This window comes from Fundulus heteroclitus, unplaced genomic scaffold (assembly GCF_011125445.2).
Source record: "Fundulus heteroclitus isolate FHET01 unplaced genomic scaffold, MU-UCD_Fhet_4.1 scaffold_288, whole genome shotgun sequence".
In the NCBI taxonomy this organism is placed as follows: domain Eukaryota; kingdom Metazoa; phylum Chordata; class Actinopteri; order Cyprinodontiformes; family Fundulidae; genus Fundulus; species Fundulus heteroclitus.
The window spans coordinates 125,867-151,143 of NW_023396698.1; the positions used below are offsets into that span (position 1 = coordinate 125,867).

At 40.9% G+C, this 25,277-nt stretch overlaps 1 protein-coding gene across 3 annotated transcripts in view; it reads right to left on the bottom strand.

The window, feature by feature from the left end:
- The window catches only part of stard5 (StAR-related lipid transfer (START) domain containing 5), a 35,297-nt gene extending 16,770 nt beyond the window's left edge, over positions 1 to 18,527 (bottom strand). The window contains exon 1 of one of the 3 annotated variants that reach the window (XM_036130176.1): positions 18,477 to 18,527. In XM_036130176.1, the coding sequence (XP_035986069.1) occupies positions 18,477 to 18,509 (33 nt within the window). In that variant the 5' untranslated portion in view covers positions 18,510 to 18,527. Of the gene's footprint in view, positions 1 to 17,472; positions 17,744 to 18,476 lie in introns of those variants that run through there. The other 2 variants (XM_036130175.1, XM_036130177.1) reach the window with 2 other exon arrangements.
- Positions 18,528 to 25,277: the final 6,750 nt, after the last annotated feature.

Consider the following 25,277-nt stretch of genomic DNA (forward strand, 5'->3'; position numbering starts at 1 on the left):
GATTTCTTCTAGGCATTTACTCAGTGCTTGAACTGGTTCATAGTCACCTGGTGACATGGTGATGTAGAGCTGTGTGTCGTCTGCATAGTTATGGTAGCTGATGTTGTTGTTTCTTATGATCTGAGCTAGAGGAGCATGTAGATATTGAATAGGAGGGGACCCAGGATGGACCCTTGGAGAACCCCACATGTGATTTTTGTAATCTTCGATGTAAAGTTACCTACTGATACAAAAAATTCCCTGTCCTTTAAGTAGGATTTAAACCAATGGAGAGATGTACCACAGAGGCCGACCCAGTTCTCCAGGCGTTCTAACAGGATGGAGTGATCAGCAGTATCAAATGCTGCACTGAGGTCCAACAGAACCAGCATGGTGGTTTTTCCGCAGTCTGTATTTATATGGATGTCATTAAACACCTTAATAAGGGCGGTCTCTGTACTGTGGTGAGCACGGAAGCCAGACTGGAAAACGTCAAAGCGGCTGGTCGTTGTTAAGAAGGTGTTTAATTGTTGAAACACAGCTTTTTCAATAATCTTACTGATAAAGGGGAGGTTTGAGATGGGCCTGTAGTTCTGGAGTAGAAGTTTGTCTAAATTGTTCTTTTTTAACAGTGGTTTGATAATTGCTGTTTTTAGGGACTAGGGGGAAACACCTCACAGAAGGGACGTGTTTATTATCTGAGTCAAATCAGCCGCTATGACAGGCAAAACCTTCTTAAGGAAAACTGTGGGTAGAGCATCAAGACAGCATGAGGAGGAACTTAGCTGCTGAATGATCTCCTCTAAGCTTTTGGAGTTTATTTGACTGAATTGGGACATTTTGTCAGGATAAGATCCAGCTGAATACGGCTTTGGTTCTAGAGTTGGTGTGGATGTACAAACTGATCTTCTAATTATCAGTTTATTTATTTTTTTAGACTAGTTCCATATGAGAGGTTGCAAGAAAACTTGTAACTTTACTGAATTTGCAGCTTAAGAAGATTGGGTTTGACAGACAACACCAACTGTCCCCTCAATCCAGTGCACACAATACCACAACAGACCTCATCACGCTCTACAGTACATCAAGAAAACTAAATCAATTAAAACAAGTTCACGAGTGCACATGAAATTAAGTTAAATCCATATTTGTGTGTCAGGGTGTCTAAGCACTCTCCAGAATTTGACATCTCAGCAGAACCTGTAATAATTATAGAAAGTAACGTTATAGTTGTTCTGCCTTTTGTTAAGACAGCAAGGAATTCATGTTGTGAATACATTACATAAATAAGATATAAATTAATTATTAGTCAGAGGAAATCCATGGTAAAAACAGTTAGAAACGTTTTGGGTTCATATTTAATCAGAGTGAGACATCACAACTTTGTTAGATCTCTATGTGAATTATGTGAGATAGTTAGTGCTCTCACCTTAAACAAAAGATCTTTGATGTATTTTGCTCTGGTAAAAGCTGCTTTTCAGCGATGAAGCTAGGGAAACTGCTAATGTTGAAGTTGAATTTGTTCTACACGCTTCTGCCTTGGAAAATATTCGTCTTTTTACAAAAAGAATGTTTAAAGCCAGATTTGTGAATAAAGGTTATTCAGAGAACGCAAGAAAAGGAAGCTTTGTGTGGGGAACTTTTGTCCCAGCTGTCTAGCTGCATATGGCCCCAGGACAGCACAATAGTTTTCTTGAAGTTTAATTTTGGAGAAGTAGAAACAAGTATTAATTTCAAAAGGTAGGTAAAAGAGGAAAAAAGTTTTTACAAAATCTTAAAATGTTGGATAGTTGTTATTTCCATCTTGCTGTGAAAATTGGTGAAATATTATCATTTTTAATGCTTAGATATAAAATTACAAGGCAATTACTAAAATTGCCGTTTCTTGAAAATGTTTTTTGGCATGCCATACTTTATATTTATAGGTAGTAGTGATGGGTCGATGAGGCGTCATGAAACGTTTCGACACATTGGCAAACTGTATTGATACTGTGCCGATACTGTGTCACTGAATACTGACACCTGCTGGACCTTAAAAATCCCTACAGGCAACCTGGTTGACAGCGTTAACTGACACTGATTTGATGACCAAGTATACACAATACAATTTAAATGATTGTATGCCGCATTGTATTATTTTATATTTTCATCTGAATTAAACATATATTTGATTTTTTTTTAGATACAGTCAATAAATAATGTGAAGGAGGATGCTTGTGGACTGGCTTTTTTATTTTTTACAAATGGTTGATCGGGCGCTGTGTTTAGTTACCTGACTGATATTATCTGTTCTGAAATCGGAAATGCTGAGTATGACAAAGGGAGGAAGAACTACTCAGAGTAGCAGCTTTCTACTCAGTGTAGATCAGCCGTTTTTTCTGAAACGACGCTCAGAACAAAGACGCACAGCGCAACCCGCCCAACCGTAAAGGCGTCTGCCTAACCCATCCATCAGTGGTGCGCTCCGATCAGCACCTGGCGCTCACAGAGCGAGACTGTGGTACACCATCACACCAGAGATGCAAAATGGTTAAAAATTAACCATTATTAACCGTTATTTTGTTTACAGTTCAGCTTGGATTTTATTTACTGCGCAGCATAGCTTTGCTGTGCGCGCTGCTGTGCGCGAATGCACACGGGTGCAGCTTAGAGGGAACAGAAACAGTTTGGCGCGTCAGTCAGTTCGAAACAGTTCCTGTATCGGTCACGTGACCGAAACAGTTCCTGTATCGGTCACGTGACTTTTCCGTAGCAATACACACATCGACACGGGTTTCGCTCTATGAGACCGACACATGCGCCGATGCATCGGTGTTGCCGGACCCATCACTAATAGGTAGCCTAGATGTGCATAATAAAAGAGTGGAACTAAAAGCTGGTCTAAAATTTTTATGGAGCTTTAACTTGCTAAGAGTAATAACGTTAGATGATTATATCTTTAAAATGAGATAACTGTCTCATAAAATGTGATAGGTCTAAAGATTGGTCTAAAGAGATGATTCAATTCAATGTTATTTATATAGCGCCAATTCATGAAATATGTAATCTCAAGGCACTTTACAAAGTCAAAATCAATCAGATTATACAGATTGGGTCAGATTATACACATTGGTCAAAAAAAATCCTATATAAGGGAACCAGTTCATTGCATCAAAGTCTTGACAAGTAGCATTCTCTCTTAAAGAAGCGTAGAGCCACAGGGAGAGTCGTCTACATTGTCCATGGCTTTGCAGCAATCCTACCTACTGAGCAAGCATGAAGCAACAGCGGGGAAAAAAACTCCCCATTAACGGGAAGGAAAACCTCCAGCAGAACCGGGCTCAGTATGAACGTTCATCTGCCTCGACACACTGGGGGTTACAGAAGAAAGAGCAGAGACACAACAAGACAGACAAAAAAGCACAGAAGTTCTACATTAGATGGTAGTAGCGGGTGATCTGTCTTCCCTGGATGATACCACAGCTAACAGAACGCCAGACCAGGTGTACCTACTATGAAGAAAAAAGAAAAATCAAAAAGTTAAAAGCTGAAATGACAACAGTCATTCAAAATTGAAGAACAATAGACCCTGATGTCCTGCAGTAGCCTAAACGTATAGCAGCATAACTATAGAGGTAGCTCAGGGTAACATGAGCCACTCTAACTATAAGCTTTTTAAAAAAGGAAAGTCCAAAGAGCCAGCTTCTAGTGGAGAAGTTCAAGTATCTTGGGGTCTTGTTCATGAATGAGGGGAAGATGGAGCGGGAGATCGACAGGCGGATTGGTGCAGCGTCTGCTGTGAAGCGGGCGCTGTACCGGTCCGTTGTGGTGAAGAGAGAGCTGAGCCAAAAGGCCAAGCTCTCGATTTACCGGTCGATCTACGTTCCTACCCTCATCTATGGTCACGAGCTTTGGGTCGTGACCGAAAGAACGAGATCCCGGATACAAGATCCCGAAATTAGTTTTCTCCGTAGTGTGTCTGGGCTCTCCCTTAGAGATAAGGTGAGGAGCTCAGTCATCCGGGGAGGACTCAGAGTAGAGCCGCTGCTTCTTCACGTCGAGAGGAGCCAGTTGAGGTGGCTCGGGCATCTGGTCAGGATGCCTCCTGGATGCCTCCCTGGTGAGGTGTTCTGGGCACGTCCCACCGGGAGGAGGCCCAGGGGAAGACCCAGGACACGCTGGAGGGACTATGTCTCTCGGCTGACCTGCGAACGCCTTGGGATTCCTCCTGAGGAGCTGGCCCAAGTGGCCGGGGAGAGGAATGTCTGGGCCTCCTTTATAAAGCTGCTACCCCCGCGATATTGCTAAAGTGTTCCTTTGGCAATAGTCCAATTGCTAAAGTGTTACTTTTACATTACTTTTGGGTGTGTATCCACCAATTTAGATGTTAAACTTTCATAAAAGCTGTCTTAATGCAAGAAACAAAACCCTTAGACACATGAAATAGCAAGTAACTTTAAAAAACTAAAATGGTTTTGTTAACTTTTCACATTAAGCTGGATTAACAGCTAGTAAGATACCTTTGATTAAATTGGTATACTAATGTTTAAACCAGGGGTGTCAAAGCTACGGCCCGCGGGCCGAATCCAGCCCGCTGAATGATTTAGTCCAGTCCGGTGGCCAAATGCATTATCATTATTCAACGGCTGTATCTCCTCGCTGCATCGAGCGATCTGCACCAGATTTTTTGAGAGTCGTGGGGGAGCGCTGCCGAACACGTTCGTGTGAATCGCCCAGTGGACGGGCGGGCAAAATGCGTGACAGCATCTGCGGTGGCTGCCGGCCGGCGGTGCGCAAATCCCAGCGGTGGCCAATAGGCCAGAGCGGCGCTTTGCTGCGAGGGCCGATCATCACCGCTTGCGGTTTTAATTAATATTATTATTAATCTGCCACCCTAAAGAGGGGCCTTTTTGGGGGCTTTATCATATTAAAAAACTCACCAAACTTTGCAGATGCATGGTGACTGTTTAAAAATGTTGTATTTTAAGGTTGTCACAAAAATCAAAAGAAAAATGCCTCAACGGTGCCACCTAGCAATTTTCAAAGGACCCTTTGCTATTCACTTACTTCATCGTAGAGACATGAGATTTGTTATAGTTGTAGAGCTCAACAAGACGCTCAGAATTTACAATTAATGTCATAGTGCAAGTATCACAGGAAGTTGGCCATTTTAGATTGAAGGTCGTAATTTGACCTAGGTTTACAGCATTGGTATAAGATCGAACCCCTCCCAGAGATATCGAGCACTCGGCTTGAAACTCGGGCAGTCTGATCATAAGGCATGGCCAATTAAAAGTTATCAAAACGGTGAGTTTTTGAGCATGGTAAAGGGGGGTTAGCAGGGGTCAAAGTTCACCTACTCGCCATGAAACACAAAACTGTTATATTTCATACACAAAAACTTACAGAGCCACCAAACTTTCAGTAGTTGATCACCATCAGGTCTCCTACAATATCCAATTGTCAAATGATGACATTAGTAAGGCCGCGCCCCCTGACAACAGGAAATATATTTAATCTTTGTAAATTGACAGCATTGGAATCTGCTCAAACTTGTCCACCAGGTGGCAGCAAGAGACCACAAAAGTTCACTTGGTAAATAAGGTCTTTGGTTTTGAAATATATTTAACCCTTTAAAGCCTGACCAATCAAAAAATAGTCAGACAATTAAAATTTTTTAGAATGTTGATGTTTTTTAAGCCTAAAAAAAAATCCATTTTTTTTTTTTTTTGCCATATCCTTATTTTTATGATATTATTTTTGTATCACATTTGATACGGTAGGCTTTTGTTGAAACTTTTGGCTCACAACAATATGGCTTATATATATATATATATATATATATATATATATATATATATATATATATATATATATATATAAATGAACAAATCTTGCCCATAACATCTAGAAACTAAAGAACACTTCAGGCAGTTTTTCCTTTAGTTCTTTTTAACCTATAACTTTTTACATCACTCATCACTGCTCAATCATGATGAGAACTGGAAGTCCAGTCCTCATCATCATCATCCTCATCTTCTGCTAGCTGCTTTATGTCACTTTAATTGCCATCCAATATCATGTTGATGACATTTTCTGTCTCTTCTTCCTCAATTCTTTTTGACATCTAAAATTACATAAACTGCTGCTCAAAACCCAAAGAGTGTGGTTTTAGAATGATTGTTATGGTGAAAGAATCCAAAATGTATTATGAAATGGCATTTAACAATAACTATTGATTAAAAAATTGTATGTGGCTGAATTGAGGCAGGAAGGACATACATTACTTTACAAAAATGTTGCATGACTGTTCAGTGATGAAGTAACTTATATACCTGCAGTATCAAATATGATACACACATTTTAACACGGTTTAACTGTGATATAAATAATATTTTTCTGAGTAATTGGGCAATGTCTCAAAACATAAAGCATTAATCTAAAAAACTGAATAAGAATGTTTTGGTTATTGTTGCCTTAACCCCCCTAAAACCGGAAAAAACTTTCCTGCAAATCGCGTGCGACCCAGCTCATGTGAACAGACATTTTGAAAAGGGAAAAAAAGCCGTTCCACTGCCTGCAGTGCAATGATAATCCAATAGGGTGCAGAATACATGTATCAAATTATATCTAACAGGTTGTTGAGGTAAATATTGCTCAAGTTCAAATAAAAGAGTCCCTAGAAACCTATTTAGCAAATATGATACAAATGGCGATAAAGGGTTAAGTTGAACAGATATACAAATCATGCTTGAAAACTGACAAACTTCTTGTTCAATGCATTAAAATTTTTATTTATATAGCGCCAAATCATGAAACATGTAATCTCAAGGCACTTTACAATGTCAAAATCAATCAGATTATACAGATTAAGTCAGATTATACACATTGGTAAAAAAAAATTCTATCTAAGGGAACCAGTTGATTGCATCAAAGTCTTGACAAGCAGCATTCTCTCCTGAAAAAGCATAGAGCCACAGGGAGAGTCGTCTGCATTGTCCATGGCTTTGCAGCAATCCCTCATACTGAGCAAGCATGAAACAGCGGGGAAAAAAAATTCCCATTAACAGGAAGGGAAAACCACTAGTAGAACCGGGCTCAGTATTAACCTCATTTGCCTCGACAGACTGGGGGTTACAGAAGACAGAGCAGAGACACAACAAGACAGACAAAAAAGCACAGAAGTTCTACATTAGATGGTAGTAGCAGTTGATCTGTCTTCCCTGGATGATGCCACAGCTAACAGAACGCAAGACCAGGTGTACCTACTTGGAAGAAAAAGATAACAAAAAAGGTAAAAGCTTAAATGACAACAAGCAATGCAAAATTGAAGAACAATAGACCCTGATGTCCTCCAGTAGCCTAAGCCTATAGCAGCATAAGTATAGAGGTAGCTCAGGGTAACATGAACCACTCTAACTGTAAGCTTTGTCAAAACGGAAAGTCCCAAGTGCCAGCTTCTAGTGGAGAAGTTTAAGTATCTTGGGGTCTTGTTCAGGAATGAGGGGAAGATGGAGCGGGAGATCGACAGGCGGATTGGTGCGGCGTCTGCTGTGAAGCGGGCGCTGTACCGGTCCGTTGTGGTGAAGAGAGAGCTGAGCCAAAAGGCCAAGCTCTCGATTTACTGGTTGATCTATGTTCGTACCCTCATCTATGGTCAGGAGCTTTGGGTCGTGACCGAAAGAATGAGATCCCGTATACAAGCGGCCGAAATGAGTTTTCTCCATAATGTGTCTGGGCTCTCCCTTAGAGATAAGGTGAGGAGCTCAGTCATCCGGGGAGGACTAAGAGTAGAGCCACTGTTCCTTCACGTCGAAAGGAGACAATTGAAGTGGCTCGGGCATCTGGTCAGGATGCCTCCTGGACGCCTCCCTGGTGAGGTGTTCTGGGCACGTCCCACCAGGAGGAGGCCCAGGGGAAGACCTGGGACACGCTGGAGAGACTATGTTTCTCAGCTGACCTGGGAACGCCTTTGGGTTTCCCCCGGAGGAGATGGCCCAAGTGACTGGGGAGAGGGATGTCTTGGCCTCCCTACTGAAGCTGCTACCCCCGCGACCCGGCCCAGAATAAGCAGAAGACGATGGATAGATGGATGGAAAAAGGAAAGTTTTAAGATTAGTCTTAAAAGTAGACAGGGAGTCTGCCTCACGGACCAAAACTGGGAGTTGGTTCCACAGGAGATGAGCCTGATAGCTAATGGATCTAACTCCCATTGTAGTTTTAGAGACTTTAGGATACACCAGAAGACCTGCAGTCTGAGAGCAAAGTGCTCTGTTAGGAACATAAGGGGTAACCAGAGCTCTGATATATGATGGAGCTTGATTTTTAAGGGCTTTATACGTTAGAAGAAGAATTTTAAATTATGTTTTTGATTTAACAGTAAGCCAGTGAAGGAAGGCTAAAATTGGAAAAATATGATCCCTCTTGTTGATTTTCATCAGAACTCCTTCTGCAGCATTTTGGATCAGGACTTTGAACTGCATTTTGTGGACTTCCTGATAGTAGTAAAGAATTACAATAGTCCAGCCTTTAAGTAACAAATGCATGAACTAGTTTTTCAGCATTTCTCCTGGACAGAATGTTTCTAATTTAGAAGGTGAAAAAAGGAAACTCTGGAAACCTTTTTAATATGGGATTTCACTGACATGTCTTGGTCAAAAATAACACCAAAATTTTTTACTTTATTACGAGAGGGCACATGTGGAATATTGCTAAGTAACATTTTAGCAATATTTCCAATTGATAAAGTGTTAATGTTACAGTATTTCTTTTGGGTGTTTATCCTCCACTTTACCTGTCAAATGTTCATAAAGCTGTCTTAATGCAAGGAACAAAACCCTTAAACACATGAAATAACAATTAACTTTAAAGAACTAAAAAGGTTTTGTTAACTTTTGATATAAAGCTGGATTAACAGCTAATATTCAATTCAATTTTATTTATATAGCGCCAATTCATGAAACATGTCATCTCGAGGCATTTTACAAAGTCAAAATCAATCATATTATACAGATTGGTCAAAAATGTCCTATATAAGGGAACCAGTTGATTGCTTCAAAGTCCCAACAAGCAGCATTCACTCCTGGAGAAGCGTAGAGCTACAGGGAGAGTCATCTGCATTGTCCATGGCTTTGCAGCAATCCCTCATTCTGAGCAAGCATGAAGCGACAGTGGGAAGAAAAATCACCCATTAGCGGGAAGGAAAAACCTCCAGCAGAACCGGGCTCAGTATGAACGGTCATCTGCCTCGACCAACTGGGGGTTAGAGAAGACAGAGCAGAGACACAACAAGAGAGACAAACAAGCACAGAAGCACACATTGATCCAGTAATCTGTTCTACATTAAATGGTAATTGCGGGTGATCTATCTTCTCTGGATGATGTCACAGTTAACAGAACGTTAGACCAGGTGTACCTACTATCAAGAAAAAAGAGAAAGCAAAAAGTTAAAAGCTGAAATGACAACAGTCATTTAAATGTAATGCAATGCAAAACTGGAGAACAGTAGACTGGAGAACAGCAGAAGTCAGTAGAGTGAGAAAAATAGCCCCTGATGTCCTCCAGTAGCCTAAGCAGCATAACTATAGAGGTAGCTCAGGGTAACATGAGCCACTCTAACTATAAGCTTTGTCAAAAAGGAAAGTCCCAAGAGCCAGCTTCTACTGGAGGAGTTCAAGTATCTTGGGGTCTTGTTCACAAATGAAGCGGGAGATCGACGGTCGTATTGGTGCGGCGTCTGCTGTGAAGCGGGCGCTGTACCGGTCCATTGTGGTGAAGAGAGAGCTGAGCCAAAAGGCGAAGCTCTCGATTTACCGGTCGATCTACGTTCCTACCCTCATCTATAGTCATGAGCTTTGGGTCGTGACCGAAAGAACGAGATCCCGGATACAAGTGGCCAAAATGAGTTTTCTCTGTAGTGTGTCTGGGCTGTCCCTTAGAGATAGGGTGAGGAGCTCAGTCACCTGGGGAGGACTAAGAGTAGAGCCGCTGCTCCTCCAAGTCGAGAGGAGCCAGTTGAGGTGGCTCGGGCATCTGGTCAGGATGCCTCCTGGAGGCCTCCCTGGTGAGGTGTTCCGGCCACATCCCACCGGGAGAAGGCCCAGGGGAAACCCCAGGACACGCTGGAGGGACTATGTCTCTCGGCTGGCCTGGGAACGCCTTGGGATTCCCCCGGAGGAGCTGGCACAAGTGGCTGGGGAGATGGATGTCTTGGCCTCCCTACTGAAGCTGCTACCCCCGCGACCCGACCCTGGATAAGTGGAAGGCGATGGATAGATGGATGGAAAAAGGAAAGTTTTAAGATTAGTCTTAAAAGTAGACAGGGTGTCTGCCTTACGGAACAAAACTGGGAGTTGGTTCCACAGGAGAAGAGCCTGATAGCTAAAGGATCTGCCTCCCATTCTGCTTTTAGAGATTTTAGAAACCACCAGAAGACCTGCAGTCTAAGAGTGAAGTGCTCTGTCAGGAATTACGAAAGTTGGTACACAACATACGCATGTAGAATATTCCAATTGCTAAAGTGTAACTTTTACATTATTACTTTTGGGTGTGTATTCACCAATTTAGATGTCAAACTTTCATAAAAGCTGTCTTAATGCAAGAAACGAAACCCTTAAACACATGAAATAACAATTAACTTTGAATAGCTAAAAAGGTTTTGTTAACTTTTCACATGAAGCTGGATTAACAGCTAGTAAGATACCTTTAATTAAATTGGTATACTAATGTTTAAACAAGGGGTGTCAAACGTACGGCCTGTGGGCCGAATCCGGCCCGCCGAACGCTTTAGTCTGGTCCGGTGGCCAAATGCATTATCATTATTCAACGGCTGTATCTCCTCGCTGCATCGACCAATCTGCACCAGATTTTTTGTGAGTCGTGGGGGAGCTCTGCCCAACGCGTACGTGTGTATTGTATGGTGGACGGGCGAGGAAAATGCGTGACAGCTTCTGCGGTGGCTGGAGGTGCGCGTACCCTAGCGGTGGCCCATAGGCCAGAGCGGCGCTTGGCTACGAGGGCCGATCATCACCGCTTGCAGTTGTAATTTTCATTGTTATTTAAAAATTATTCCTAGCAGGGAAGGGGAGTTGTGATTTCACTCTGTAAAATGGTTAAAACCTTATTCCTGATTGCAGCTTAGATCTGCTTTGATCTGCTAGTAACCCCATCATAAAATAAATGTGTGTTCCAAACTAATGTTCATGTCCCTTGCTACAATCTTACTGTAACGCTTCCAGGGTATAATGTGACAGACATTTCACGGGACTTTACTTAAACGAAAACCTTTGTGTAGAATATGTAGAAGGTCACAAAACTCAACACAAGACTTATTGTATTATTTATTTGTGCAGTAACTGCTCAATTTTCTTGTTTTTGTTTTAATAAGGACATCCAAGAGCCTGACATTGACTGGGAAGTTGCTGCTGATTATGATGGACATGTGCATGGTGGAATAGTGGTCCCTGAATTTCCATGTCCACTTAATGAACAGCAACTGGCTGAGGTGCAGTTGCTGCTTCAAAATGAAGCCGAGAGTGATACTACAGAACTTTTTCTACTATGTTGTGAATATGTGATTACAGCTTTGTCAGGTGCTGAGTAGCCTATAAATGAACAATGACATATTTGGACCCAACATAAATAAACATTGCCCATTATGGCCATGACTTTGCTTTTTTATCCAATACAAAAACAAAAGTTTTTGTCAGAGGGCAATAAAAGCTGAATGGTTTGTTGAAATGTATTTCCAGGCCCAAATATATACTGAAATAATTATGCTCAAGGGTAAGTACTTTAAACTGTGATGAATTGACGATCTATCCAGAGTGTGAGCTTCTTGCCTGTAGCCTGTTGATAGACTCAGAGCAACCTAAACAAATTAATACAGTTACTTTTCTTTTTTGGTGTGTGTGTGGGGTGGGGTGGGGTGGGGTGATGCATAAGTAATGCACTATTATCTGGCTGCTAATGTCTGATTCAGACAATATCCCTGGATTTATTTGGACATTTTAAATGGTTATCATCCCAGTGATGCAAGACCATAGAAAATGTTAAACTTGCAGGAGAGCATGGGTTCCAGGAAAATCAGAGGCACAGCTAATGCTTTAAAGAAGGTACCTAAACATTTCCACAGGAGCTTATGATAGGCCCTTTTTGTGTATCCTACCTTGTGCATCAGATTTAATTATAAATTCTGATTTTTAGAGATAGGTGGAATATTATTTGAATTACCAAGTAAAATAAGCAAAAGTAGTTTTGTCAATGGCTCACAGTTCACAACGTTGCTCCCCAATGTGCTAAAATAAATAAAACATGTAACAGGTTGATAAAGTTTTTATTTTTAAACTAATGTAATTCTTGAAAACTAACCCTTACATACTGTTAATGTGTCTTCACATTAGTTAATTTTATTTTTAACTTGGATAGAGTGGGGATAACAGTACTGTCACAGTTTTTTGTAACTCATAAAAACAAATACACAGTAGACTGGCAAGCAAATTTATTTATGAAGCCCAATTCATACACTGGCTTATTCATACTAAAATCAGTCAAAATTTGGATGCACTTGTTAGTTGAATCCAAGATAAAGTGCACCAAAAGCTTTGCTGAATTTGTATTTAAATAGTTTTGATTCAGAGGGGGAAAAAAAATAACTAGGTGACTCCTATTTGAATTGTGCTTATTGCCGAAGGAGTGAAGACTTTTAGTGCATCCTTATAGTCTTATTGAATATATTAAACTGTTAACATAACGGATCTGGGTACTCATTTCAGAGATAGACTTTCCACTAGGTAAAACTAGATGGTTGCCTAAGGCCCCAAGTCCCTGGGGACCGCATAAAACTCCTTTTATAAAAATGTGTTTAATATAGATATTATTTTTAGCACGTTATGTTTTTGAGTAAATTACTTTTATTAAAATCCCTTAAAAATTGGTTATTGTAATATGTGTCTTGGGATCCACCCTTGAGTGTCCACTACATTGGATCAGTCCATCTTACTGCGCAAATCAGCAGGACCCAGAAGACAACATATGAAAAACAGTACCCAGAGAAGAGACAAAGAGGAGAGAGAAGAGCAGAGCGGACTAGCGTTATGTCCGAACCCTCTCTGGGAGCTTCCACCTGGTTTGCATCATGATGAGAAAATAATCTATTCCTTAACTCCACGTTATAGAAATAAGATAGGGTTATACAGTTTGATCAATTTAGCTTTGTTAAATAAAATTTAGGTGAACTAATTAAAATGTCCTTCAGATTAAAACATTAGTATAATATAAAGTAAAAACAAAGTATTAACATTTATGGATGGCGAGCTATCAGTCAAAAGCTTCCTGACACTACTTCCTGTGTGATCGTGTCTGCAAGGCCCAATCAGGAGGAGGCTTACAGAAGAGGTTTGTCTCTTGTGACAAAGTGGTTCAGTTTGTGTTCACCATTTGTCCCTTCTGATTTCTGATTCATTTACTTTCTGTAGATGGCCATATTGCTTAAATTTAAACATTAGTTTGCAGCTCTGCTGCACTTACTATCCTGGGTTTGTTTGTGTTAGCATTAGGTTGCAGTTTCCATCTATGTGTTTATGTTAAAGCTAGTCCTGGATTATTGGTTGAATTTGTTTATTTGGTTTCAAAGTATATTCATATTTGTTTACCTTTTTACTCACCATTGTTTGTCCCTTGTAGATCTGCAGGAGTATGGGAGGGGCCGGCCCAGTACTTCCTGCTTAAGTGTCTGAGTGATGTCACTGATTGTCTGACTGGGTTCTACCAATTAGAGGGTTTCTTTAGGAGTATTGCTTTGTTTTTCTTTAAGTAACTTTTTGACTTCTCTTGTATTACATGGTTTATGTTGCAGACCATTTTATTATATAGAGGTGTTTGTAAATTTGATTAATGATTTTAGTTTAGTTTTTCTATTTAGTTTTCATGTGTTTTTCCTTTTCCCTGTTTAATTGTGGTTTGGTCCACTCAAGTGCAGACTTGTAGTGAATCCTTATAGTCTTACTGAATATATTAAACTGTTGCCAAAGTTATGCTGAAATTAGACTGTTATGCTCATTAAAAATTAGCGTAACGGTCAGTACGATACGAAACAGCACAACACTGATGTTTGAGAGCAACATAGAAAAGTCAAACCTCTTGAACGTGCACCAGCGCAGCTATAAACCTCCCAAACCACATTAGCTAACGCTAGCTTTTATTAAGCTGACGAACAGACCCCTTTGAGCTGCACTACAGAACGCTCTGCTGTGGAAATGCATCCAAAGAAGTAGCATCCCAACACACCAGCCCAATTTCCACCACCTCGGTTTGGCACGCTCTACTCCGCTACGCCTGCTTTGCGAGCATTTGAGCAACAGTTTCTTCCCAAACTGAGCTGACTCCAGAGGAGATTGGACATGAATACACTGCTTTTCAGTGATTGACCAAGGGCTAGGAGAAATGAGAAGGTTTTTCTCATAGAAAAACTGAAGAGTGACAGCATTAATATTAAGGACCAATATGAACAGAGTGGGTTGAACCGAAATATTATTTTACCATTTATAACCCATGAACCATGCCTGATGGAAAAGAAAAGAAAAAGGAGAAAGCTTTCTATACGCAGATGGGCTGTATCAGGATTTGCAGAGGCTTTTATTTTAAACACACTGAAAGCTGTTAAGTTTTGTCTCTAAAGAGTGTTTGGTTTAAAATTTTGTTGACGGCCCCTGGTCGATCCACCGTGTACGCTAGGGGTACTCTGTGAGCCAAAGTGGAGCACATTAAAAGCAGCAGGCCAGCTGACAGCTTTGCTAGGGCCCGGGACAACGCAGTCTTTTTGGGCCCCCCTTTGACACCTGCCGCCGCCATCACACACACACACCAAAAAAGTCAACTTAACTGTATACTTCATGTCCTGGAAATCTCTGTATTTTATATTGGATATTTTCAACTGATCTATTGAATTTAGTGCACTAGTTGATCTTTTCTTCATAGAACAGCAAGCATTGCAGCCAAAACATGGCCTTTTTTGACCTGCTGTATATTAGCCAGTCCTTAAGCTTGATGTATCATGAAACTGTTGACCTTTCAGGTTTTGTGATTTTTCTTTTATTATTACAATTACATAATAATAATGTTATGTTCATAGTGTTTTTTTTCTGAATCCACCTCTTATATCTTTCAATCCTTATGTAATTTTGTCTGTGTTGTGTGCACCTGCCTGTTGCTTTAATCCTATAAATTTTCCCGTCGTGGGATAAATAAATCATTAGCTAATGTTATCTTATCTAAAATAACACTTTTTAATATATGTGCTGGGTTCTTTCAAGGTCTAAATTACATTTTCTGTATGGGCTCCAGTAACATATGATAGATAATATCTACTTTGAAAGTTAACATGAAGTGCTGCTGAAGAAGACCACTCTTATCTACCTGGATGTTCTCTGGAGGACTGAAACGCCTCATTCAGTGACGTCAGTCAGTGGGTCTGTCGGGGCAATGAGACAAGATTCGTCTCCTCTCTCCGTTTCTGTGGCTCGACGTTTTCTTGCTCATGGTTTTTCACGTGCTTAGATAAATTTGTTGTATTTCCACTGAAATTAACCGGCTTTTTACAAAACATACAGCTTGATTTCATTTACGGTATTAAAATAAAGCCAAACGGCGCTACTTTCCCTGTTCATGTTTCTCCGCTGCTGCGGTCTCTCTCAGCAGCGCGATTGTTTGTGTGTTGAGCCTGCATGCTGATTGGCTGGCGCCACTGAGCCATGTACGAGAGTGGAGGGGGAGCAGCAGAGTGCAGCCTTGACACATGTGCTGACTGCAGCGCGCGTGCTGACTGACACTGACCATTTTAATGGTCAGTCAGTGTCAGTTTTGCCCCCCCCCCCCCCGTCCTGGGCCCGGGACAACTGACCCGTTTGTCCCCCCCCCCCCCCCTGTCGGCGGGCGTGCAGGTGTAGAGAAGCTGTGCCTTATTTTATTATTAGTTCAGGATGATGTGTGATCCAGATATTTATGCCAGTAGATTTTTTTATTCTTAAAATATCCAAGACAATCATGCATACACAATTATAGAAACATTATCTGTATTTTCTTTTATGTTTTATTTATATTGATTTATCTTTTTATTATATGAAATTTCTTGCAGATTTTTTTAAAGTGCGAATGTCGCAAGCGGGGAAGTCAGGGTCTAGAGCCGGCCCTAGGAGGCGCTTCCCTCTTCCAGGCATTTGTAGGCCAGTTGAAACACAAATTGGCAAAGATAAACTGATTAGGGAGGAACGGAGCTGGGCGGCCCAAACCGAGCAGGGTCAGTGGAAATGCTTTGCTCAAATGCTCCAAGCAGGTGGAGCCCAGTAGAGCCCAGCCAAACCGAGCTGGTGGAAAAGGGCTTAATGATGATTAAAGATGTGCAAGTTCCAAATGATAGGCCTAATATTTACTTAAGAACTACATTAAAGATTTTCTCCAAGGTCCTTGGGACTACACTGCATCTGGCAAATTAATAATTTGCTGCTGCCTTTGTACCACATCTCCTTCCACTGATCATGTATTCTTTGAGCATAATTTTGTGTTAAACATTTTTGTGAGAGCAGTGATACTAAACCATGGGCCAGGGTTGTCCAAACCTTTCGGTGCATGGGCCAAAATTCTTAAGTCCAAGGAACTCGAGGGCCAAAAGATTTACAAAAAAAAATTTTAAACCAAAAATAATTATGTTAATGTTTTACCTGCTCTACAAAATATGTTTATTTTAAATAAATAAGTCATCTTTTTTAGAAGAAATAAATGTGTAAATCATTGTAGACCCAAAATTAAAAAAAGGGTTTTGCTCATTTGTCGTATTAAAAGCTAGTCATCCAGTTTGCTAATTATTTTTGAACAACTTCATTTGCCTCTTTAACAATAATAAACTGAACTCTTTCAACATAAGAACAGTATTTGGGTCAGTTGTTCTTTGAAAACACTTGCTGTTACTATCAAATTTGAATAATTGAATTCAAAGCATTTTTTCAAAGCAGCGCACTATGGACATGCCTGCCATAGGCCATACATTTATAAAGTACCACTATCCAGTATAACAAACAGTAAGCAAAAAAACGTTTTAAGCATTACCGTAATAACAAAAATATACCCAAGAGAAATTAAAATGAAATTTCTGGTTTGTGTTATTTGCCTGGCTGCAAGGCCTGAGTGTAACGAAGAATTAAGTGTCTTTAGCAAACCAGTAATGATTTAACGCTGTAATTTATCCAGGTGACTGACCCACACAGGGCGCTCAGACTGAAACAATCTCAGGTCAACATTGAACAGAACCGTACGAATCCTTGGAGCAAAACACAAACAGACAGAAACCCCAAACGACACATCTAACTAAAGTCGACTCCGGAAGTTTAGAATTTGTATGGATGAGCATTTCATGTCGCTCCTATTCTCGGTGCATGACAGCTGAAAACTATTCCCAGGCAGAGCAGGACTCGTCGGACACAGATAGGATGCATGTTCACAGCTCTGAAAGCAAGCTTTTACCGATTTCCTGCAGACCTTCCACCCAGACTCGTCCCTCCTGTAGCTCAGCAGGCAGTCTGCCACCGATTTAGCTTTGTCTTTATAATCCATGGCAGTTACCCGGCAGGCTGTTTCTCCTGGAGATAAAGGCTTTTCAGCAGCTCGGTGGTCGACGCAAAGCCTCCTCTTATTATTTTTAAAGACGAAACACAATCATGTTAAAGCTGAGCTGTGCAAAGCTGACCCCGGCTTCAGTGAAGGCTAACGGCTAAGCAAGCTAGCATTAGCCCAAATGAATGAAACGGAGCAGCGGCATCTTAGGTACAGAGGGCCAACAGTGCCTCAATTACAAGGCTAACTATTGCAACAATGAAGCAGGGTATCAGTATACTGATAGCTACCAGGAAAAACACAAAAGAAACCTCATGTAAGACTGATCATAAAGACTGATTAAGTGGAAAATATCTTCTAACATTTTGGCTTTGGAGAGAAATATAGTTTGACTATAATGAAAGTGCTGCATACAGACATTGTTAGTATTATTTATTTAATTTGTTTTGTTAATTTATATTCATTATTATTATTATTATTATTATTATTATTATTATTATTATTCGTAGCAGCAGTGTTTCTGTAACAAAGGGAACCGGTGTGGTGGCCCTGAAGTGCAAACCACAACTGCAAATTGAAGAACACAACAACATTAACCTACCAGAAATGGTAGGTACCAAAGCCATAGAGAGAAAGAGTTGCGACACTCTTTGATGTCACCGCCAGGGCAGTCACGTGGTTCGTGTAAACCGCTATAGTTCCAAAACATACGCTGGCTTTCATGTTCTTCTATGGGACAGACAGCAGCGATTGCGTTATTTAACGGTAAATATATATATAAACGTACACCCTACTACTTTCTCAGCTGTTACTGCATGATTACATATTTGTTAATGTCAGTTAATGTCATGACTGGGCTGTATTATTGATTACCGTGATTTTGCTTATAAATTCCGATTCAGCCATTAGCTTACCTTCGTGGTAGCGTTAGGTCTGCCGTGGTCCATTCAGCATTCGCCTAGCAGCTAGCTCACTTCTGATAAGTGGTCACCCCCAGATCACAATGTGAAACATGATCATGTTAAGAATAAGAATATAATTTTAAGATTAAGCCATTCACATATTATCAAAAGCATTATGCTTATATGTTTTGGGTCTATAGGTAAGTGCAGAGCTATTAAGATTTTTCTCTATGTCTCTGGGTAATGCACAGAGTAAGAGTAAGGTTAGCTGCAGAGAGAGTGATAGAGAACAGTGACAGGCAACACTCCCATTGGACTCCGTTGTTGCTTTTTGCTTATTTGAGAAAGAACAGTCCATTCAGCATTTACACCCACTTTTTCTGATGAGGCAGGAGTTGGCCACACAACAATGATAATTTTAATACTAAGCCATACACAAAGAATCAAATATATTAAAGAATAACTACTCATTAAGCTTGGATGAAGGAATCAAATATTGTTTAATAAAAAATACTGAGTGAAAACTGAAAAACAAGAACAAACTGGAAAAATCAATCCATCAATCAATCAATAAAATTTTATTGTCAATTACAATTTGTATTGCAATTGAAAAGTCAGTTCCAGTACAACCGTCCATCACATAACTGGAAAAACAAGAACAAAGTGAAGGAACATGGAGGAATATTATAAGTGATTAATAAATTTTTAAAAAATCCTCCACATACATCAGGCTTCAGAGTGCATCAGGGCTGAAAGGAAGGACAACATTAATAATAAAGGTACCTGGCATAAGATAAAAATGAACAGTGTGGAACAAAAAAAATGGGAACAAGCATGAACAAGGAACAAACATGAATAATATCAACAAACATACATACAGTATGTGTGAACAAGTGTGATGATTCTGGCACTGGAGCTGATCCTGCTCTTAATGAGTCACACCTGTTCAGTCTCCACCTATCTGCAATCAACCTCTACTGGCTCCACCTGTCTCCAGCTGCATAAAAACCCTGTTCTAAACACACGGATGACTTGTGGCTGACGTCACTTCCTGTTTGCGGTAAGGCGTATTGTATCACTTCCTGTTTTCACTGCGTGAGCAACGGTTTGTTGCTCCAGATTCTCTCGCTTTTATCTTTAATCTCTTTGCTGTAACATCTGTTTCTAACACATAAGCACTTTTAAAACATTTTCTGTTGCTGCACATCACGCTTGGGAACTCCTCGTGCTTCACGGTTTGCTCTCTTGGCGTGGTAGAAGGGTGCTAGCCTAGCTTTAGCCTAGCCTAGCTTTAGCTCCACAATGGCTTCCTCTCCTACTATTACTTCAGCTTCTCCGTCTCTGATTAAGTCTCCCCTTATCTCCTGCTCTCTGTGTCAGATGTTTAGCTATTCCTCTGCCTCCTTTAGTGATAATGGTACTTGTAATAAATGTAGTGTTTTTGTAGCTTTGGAGGCGAGGGTGTCAGAATTAGAGTCCCGGCTCCGTGCTATGGAAAGACCAGCTGATAGCCGCCCCTCTGCTAGCGCGGAGCCACATAGACCTAGTGTTAGTTCACTTAGTGGTCCTCCAGAAGCACCCGAGCAGCCGGGTAAGCAGGCCGGCTGGGTGACAGTTCGTAGGAAGCATAGCTCTAGATTTCAGCTCCCAGTTCACCACCAACCCGTCTGCGTTTCAAACAAATTTTCCCCACTCAGCGACACACCCGCTGAGAAGCCAATCCTGGTTATTGGGAGCTCAATAGTCAGAAATGTGGCACTAGAGACACCAGGGACCATAGTTAAATGCCTGCCAGGGGCCAGAACGGGCGACATAGAATCTTACCTAAAACTGCTGGCTAAGGATAAGCGTAAATACAGTAAGATTGTTATTCACGCTGGCAGTAATGACACCCGATCACGCCGATCGGAGGTCACTAAAGTTGGTGTTGCTTCGGTGTGTGAGTTTGCTAAAGCAATTTTCTCTGGTCCCCTGCCTGATTTGACCAGTGATGACATGTTTAGCCGCATGTCATCATTCAACCGCTGGTTGTCTAGGTGGTGTCCTGAAAACGACGTGGGCTACATTGATAACTGGAGAACTTTCTGGGGAAAACCTGGTCTGATCCGGAGAGACGGCATCCATCCTACTTTGGATGGTGCAGCTCTTCTTTCTAGAAATCTGGCCGGATTTATTAGTCCTCCTAAATGCTGACAACCCAGGGTCCAGACCAGGAAGCAGAGCCGTAGTTTAACACACCTCTCTGCAGCTTCTGTACTGTTACCCATCCATTATCCTATTGAGACGGTGTCTTTCCCACGGCCAAAACTTAACAGATCAAAAACTTATCTAAAAGGAACAAATCTTAAAAACCTAATAAAAATCAATACGGTTCACCTTGAACCTAAAAATAAAACAATTAAATGTGGTCTATTAAATATAAGGTCTCTCCCTCCAAAGACTTTCTTAGTTAACGAATAGATTTCTGATAAACAGATTGATTTGTTTTGTCTCACAGAAACCTGGCTACAAGAGGACTACGTTAGAATAAATGAGTCAACTCCCTCCAATTATTCAAATCTCCACATTCCCAGATCTGTGGGAAGAGGAGGAGGAGTGGCAACCATCTTTCAGTCTGATTTATTAATTAGTCCCAGGCCAATTAATAACTACAGTTCTTTTGCACATTTAACCCTCAGTTTCCCTCATCCAAACTGCAAAGCAATAAAACCTCTTCTGTTTGTTGTTTTGTATCGTCCACCAGGCCCTTACACTCAGTTTTTGGATGAGTTGTCAGATTTCTTATCTGATTTGGTGTTAAATACGGATAAGGCTATTATAGTGGGTGATTTTAACATCCATGTTGACACAGAATGTGATAACCTTAGTGTAGCCTTTAAAACTATCCTAGATTCAATTGGTTTTGCTCAAAATGTGCATAAACCGACGCACTCTTGGCTCCATACTTTAGACCTTGTGCTGACATATGGCATTGATTGTGAAGAATTAACAGTATTTCCTCACAACCCTGTCCTATCTGATCATTTTTTAATAACATTTGAGTTTAATCTAACTGAGTTCTCCACCCCCAAAAGAGGGTTCCATTATAGTAGATCTTTATCGGATAATGCTGTATCAAAGCTTAAAGAGTCTGTCCCCTTTTTAATATCCTCCGTATTGCAGAAATGCCCTGTAGATGGCAGCAATGTTGTTTCTTCCAATTCACAAATAGATGTCTTTGTAAACGGTATGACTTCGTCATTGCGTTCTGCATTAGACAATGTAGCTCCCTTGAAAAAGAAGGTGATTATTCACAGGAAGCTGGCTCCTTGGTTTAATTCAGAGCTGCGTTCCTTGAAGCACAATGTTAGGAAATTGGAGAGAAAATGGCGCTCTACACACCAAGAGGAATCGTACTTAATCTGGAAGAACAGTCTATTGTTGTATAACAAGACCCTTCGCAGAGTTAGAGCAGCATATTTTTCATCATTAATTGAGGAGAATAAGAATAATCCTAGATTTCTCTTCAGTACAGTTGCCAAACTTACCCAGAGCCACAGCTCTGTTGATCCATCCATTCCCTTAGCTCTTAGCAGTAATGATTTTATGGGATTCTTCATAAATAAAATTGATTCCATTAAAAATAAAATAATTGGCATCCTCCCAAACATGATTACCTCATCCTCAGTAAGTGAGGCAGCATTGGAGGAATCCTTAGAACCTGCGCAGTGTCTGAACTGTTTAAAAGCAGTAGAGCTTTCTGAGCTATCTAAAATTTTAGCTTCATCTAAACCTTCTACCTGTATGTTAGACCCAATCCCAACCAAGTTGTTTAAGGAGGTATTCCCTCTGATCAGTGGTCCTATTTTAGACATGATTAATCTATCCTTGGTAAATGGATATGTACCACAGGCTTTTAAAGTAGCTGTTATTAAACCTTTACTTAAGAAACCATCTCTTGATCAAGATGAGTTAGTAAATTACAGACCTATATCTAATCTTCTTTTCTTATCTAAAATTCTTGAGAAAGTAGTTGCTAATCAACTATGTGAACATTTACAAAGTAATGACCTACTTGAGGAGTTTCAGTCAGGCTTCAGAGCTCATCATAGCACTGAAACAGCTCTGGTGAAGGTCACCAATGATATTCTCATGGCCTCAGATAATGGACTTGTGTCTATACTTGTCCTGTTAGATCTCAGTGCTGCATTTGATACAGTTGATCACAATATTCTCCTACAAAGACTTGAGCATACTGTAGGGATTAAGGTAAAAGCATTAGGCTGGTTTAAATCTTATCTGTCGGACAGATTCCAGTTTGTTCATGTTAATAATAAATCTTCCTCAAACTCTAGGGTCACTTGTGGAGTACCACAGGGTTCAGTCCTTGGACCAATTCTATTTACTATATATATGCTTCCGATTGGCAAAATTATCAGACAGCATGGGATTAATTTCCACTGTTATGCTGATGACACTCAGCTATATTTATCCATAAATCCTGATGAATCCAATCAGTTACTTCGACTGCAGTCATGTCTTGATGACATCAAAAGCTGGATGACTTTAAATTTCCTGCATTTAAATTCTGACAAGACAGAAGTTGTAATCTTTGGGCCAGAGTCTTCAAAAAATAAAGTTCTTAATCAATCCCTTAATCTGGATGGCATTAACTTGGCCTCTGGTAATAAAGTTAAAAATCTTGGTGTTGTTTTCGACCAAGACATGTCATTTAAATCCCATATTAAACAGGTTTCCAGAGTTTCCTTTTTTCACCTCCGGAATATCGCCAAAATTAGAAACATTCTGTCCAGGAGTGATGCTGAAAAACTAGTCCATGCATTTGTTACTTCAAGGCTGGACTATTGTAATTCTTTACTATCAGGAAGTCCACAAAATGCAGTTCGAAGTCTTCAGCTGATTCAAAATGCTGCGGCAAGAGTTCTGATGAAAATCAACAAGAGGGATCATATGTCTCCAATTTTAGCTTCCCTTCATTGGCTTCCTGTTAAATCAAGAATAGAATTTAAAATTCTCCTAACGTATAAAGCCCTTAATAATCAAGCTCCATCATATATCAGAGCTCTGATTACCCCGTATGTTCCTAACAGAGCACTTCGCTCTCAGACTGCAGGTCTACTGGTGGTTCCTAGAGTCTCTAAAAGTAGAATGGGAGGCAGATCCTTTAGCTATCAGGCTCCTCTCCTGTGGAACCAACTCCCAGTTTTGGTCCGTGAGTCAGACACCCTATCTATTTTTAAGACTAATGTTAAAACTTTCCTTTTTGACAAAGCTTATAGTTAGAGTGGCTCATACCCTGAGCTATCTCTATAGTTGTGCTGTGATAGGCCTAGGCTGCTGGAGGACATCAGGGTCTAATTTTCTCACTCTACTGATTTCTACTGTTCTTCAGTCTACTGTTCTCCAGTTTTGCATTGTATTACATTGAAATGACTGTCGTCATTTCAGCTTTTAACTTTTTGCTCTCTCTCTTTTTCTTCATAGTAGGTACACCTGGTCTGGCGTTCTGTTAACTATGACATCATCCAGAGAAGACGGCTCACCCGCTACTTCCATCTAATGTAGAACAGATTACTAGATCAATGTGTGCTTCTGTGCTTTTTTGTTTCTCTTGTTGTGTCTCTGTTCTGTCTTCTGTAACCCCAGTCGGTCGAGGCAGATGACCGTTCATACTGAGCCCGGTTCTGCCGGAGGTTTTTCCTTCCCGTTAATGGGTGGTTTTTCTTCCCACTGTCGCTTCATGCTTGCTCAGTATGAGGGATTGCAGCAAAGCCATGTACAATGCAGACGACTCTCCCTGTGGCTCTACGGTTCCCCAGGAGTGAATGCTGCTTGTCGGGACTTTGATGCAATCAACTGGTTTCCTTATATAGGACATTTTGACCAATCTGTATAATCTGACCCAATCTGTATAATATGATTGAACTTGACTTTGTAAAGTGCCTTGAGATGACATGTTTCATGATTTGGCGCTATATAAATAAAATTGAATTGAATTCTTGTCAGTCTCCAGTGCCAGATCGTCTTCGAGCCAACCGGTGAGAACTTTCCAGCACTATCCCAGAAAACCTGCCTGCCTGTTGCCCGACCTGTTTTGCCCCTGTTTTTTGAGCCTGCCTGATCCTGTTCTGGTTCTCCCGCCTGCCTGAGTTCTGCCTTGCAGCCTCTGGATTCTGGACTGATTCCCTGTGTTTCTGATCTCGGCCTGCCTGTGAGTTTGAAACCTGCCTGTCCCCTTTAAGCCTGTTCTGTTGGATTTCGGACCTGGATCTGGACCCTCTTTGGATTTCCCCTCTGCTGGAGTTGTGAACTACCGTTACCGGACCTGGACTGTCTCTGGATTTTCGCCCCTGGAAAACCCCTCGTCGTCTGCCTGCTGCCGACCGCTCAACAGTCCATTCCCATCTCCCAGCTGTTTCTCCATGCCCTGGCTACTCCCGTTATCAGGTTAGTCAGTTTGTTTCTTTGCTAACCTGCCTCAGCAGTCTCTGACCTGTCCCTCTGCTTCCAGGGAAGCTCCGGCCGTTACGAGAGCAGCACACCCGAGAGCCGAAGCTGGTTTTACCCTGCTTATCAATAAACTGTCTGTAAAGTCACTGACCTGTCATGGTTGAATCTTGGGTCCGATTCTGATTCATTACAAACAAGAACAAATGTGTAAACAGGCGTTAAGAACAGGTATCCTAACCAGTTTTTTTTTTTTTTTTTTTTGGAGGGGGGGGGCTCCACTGCATTATACCGGCCATCCGATGAGCTGTTCACTCTCCTGCAGCACGTGGCGCAGCTCTTCCGTTCCAAGACGAGTGATTCCCT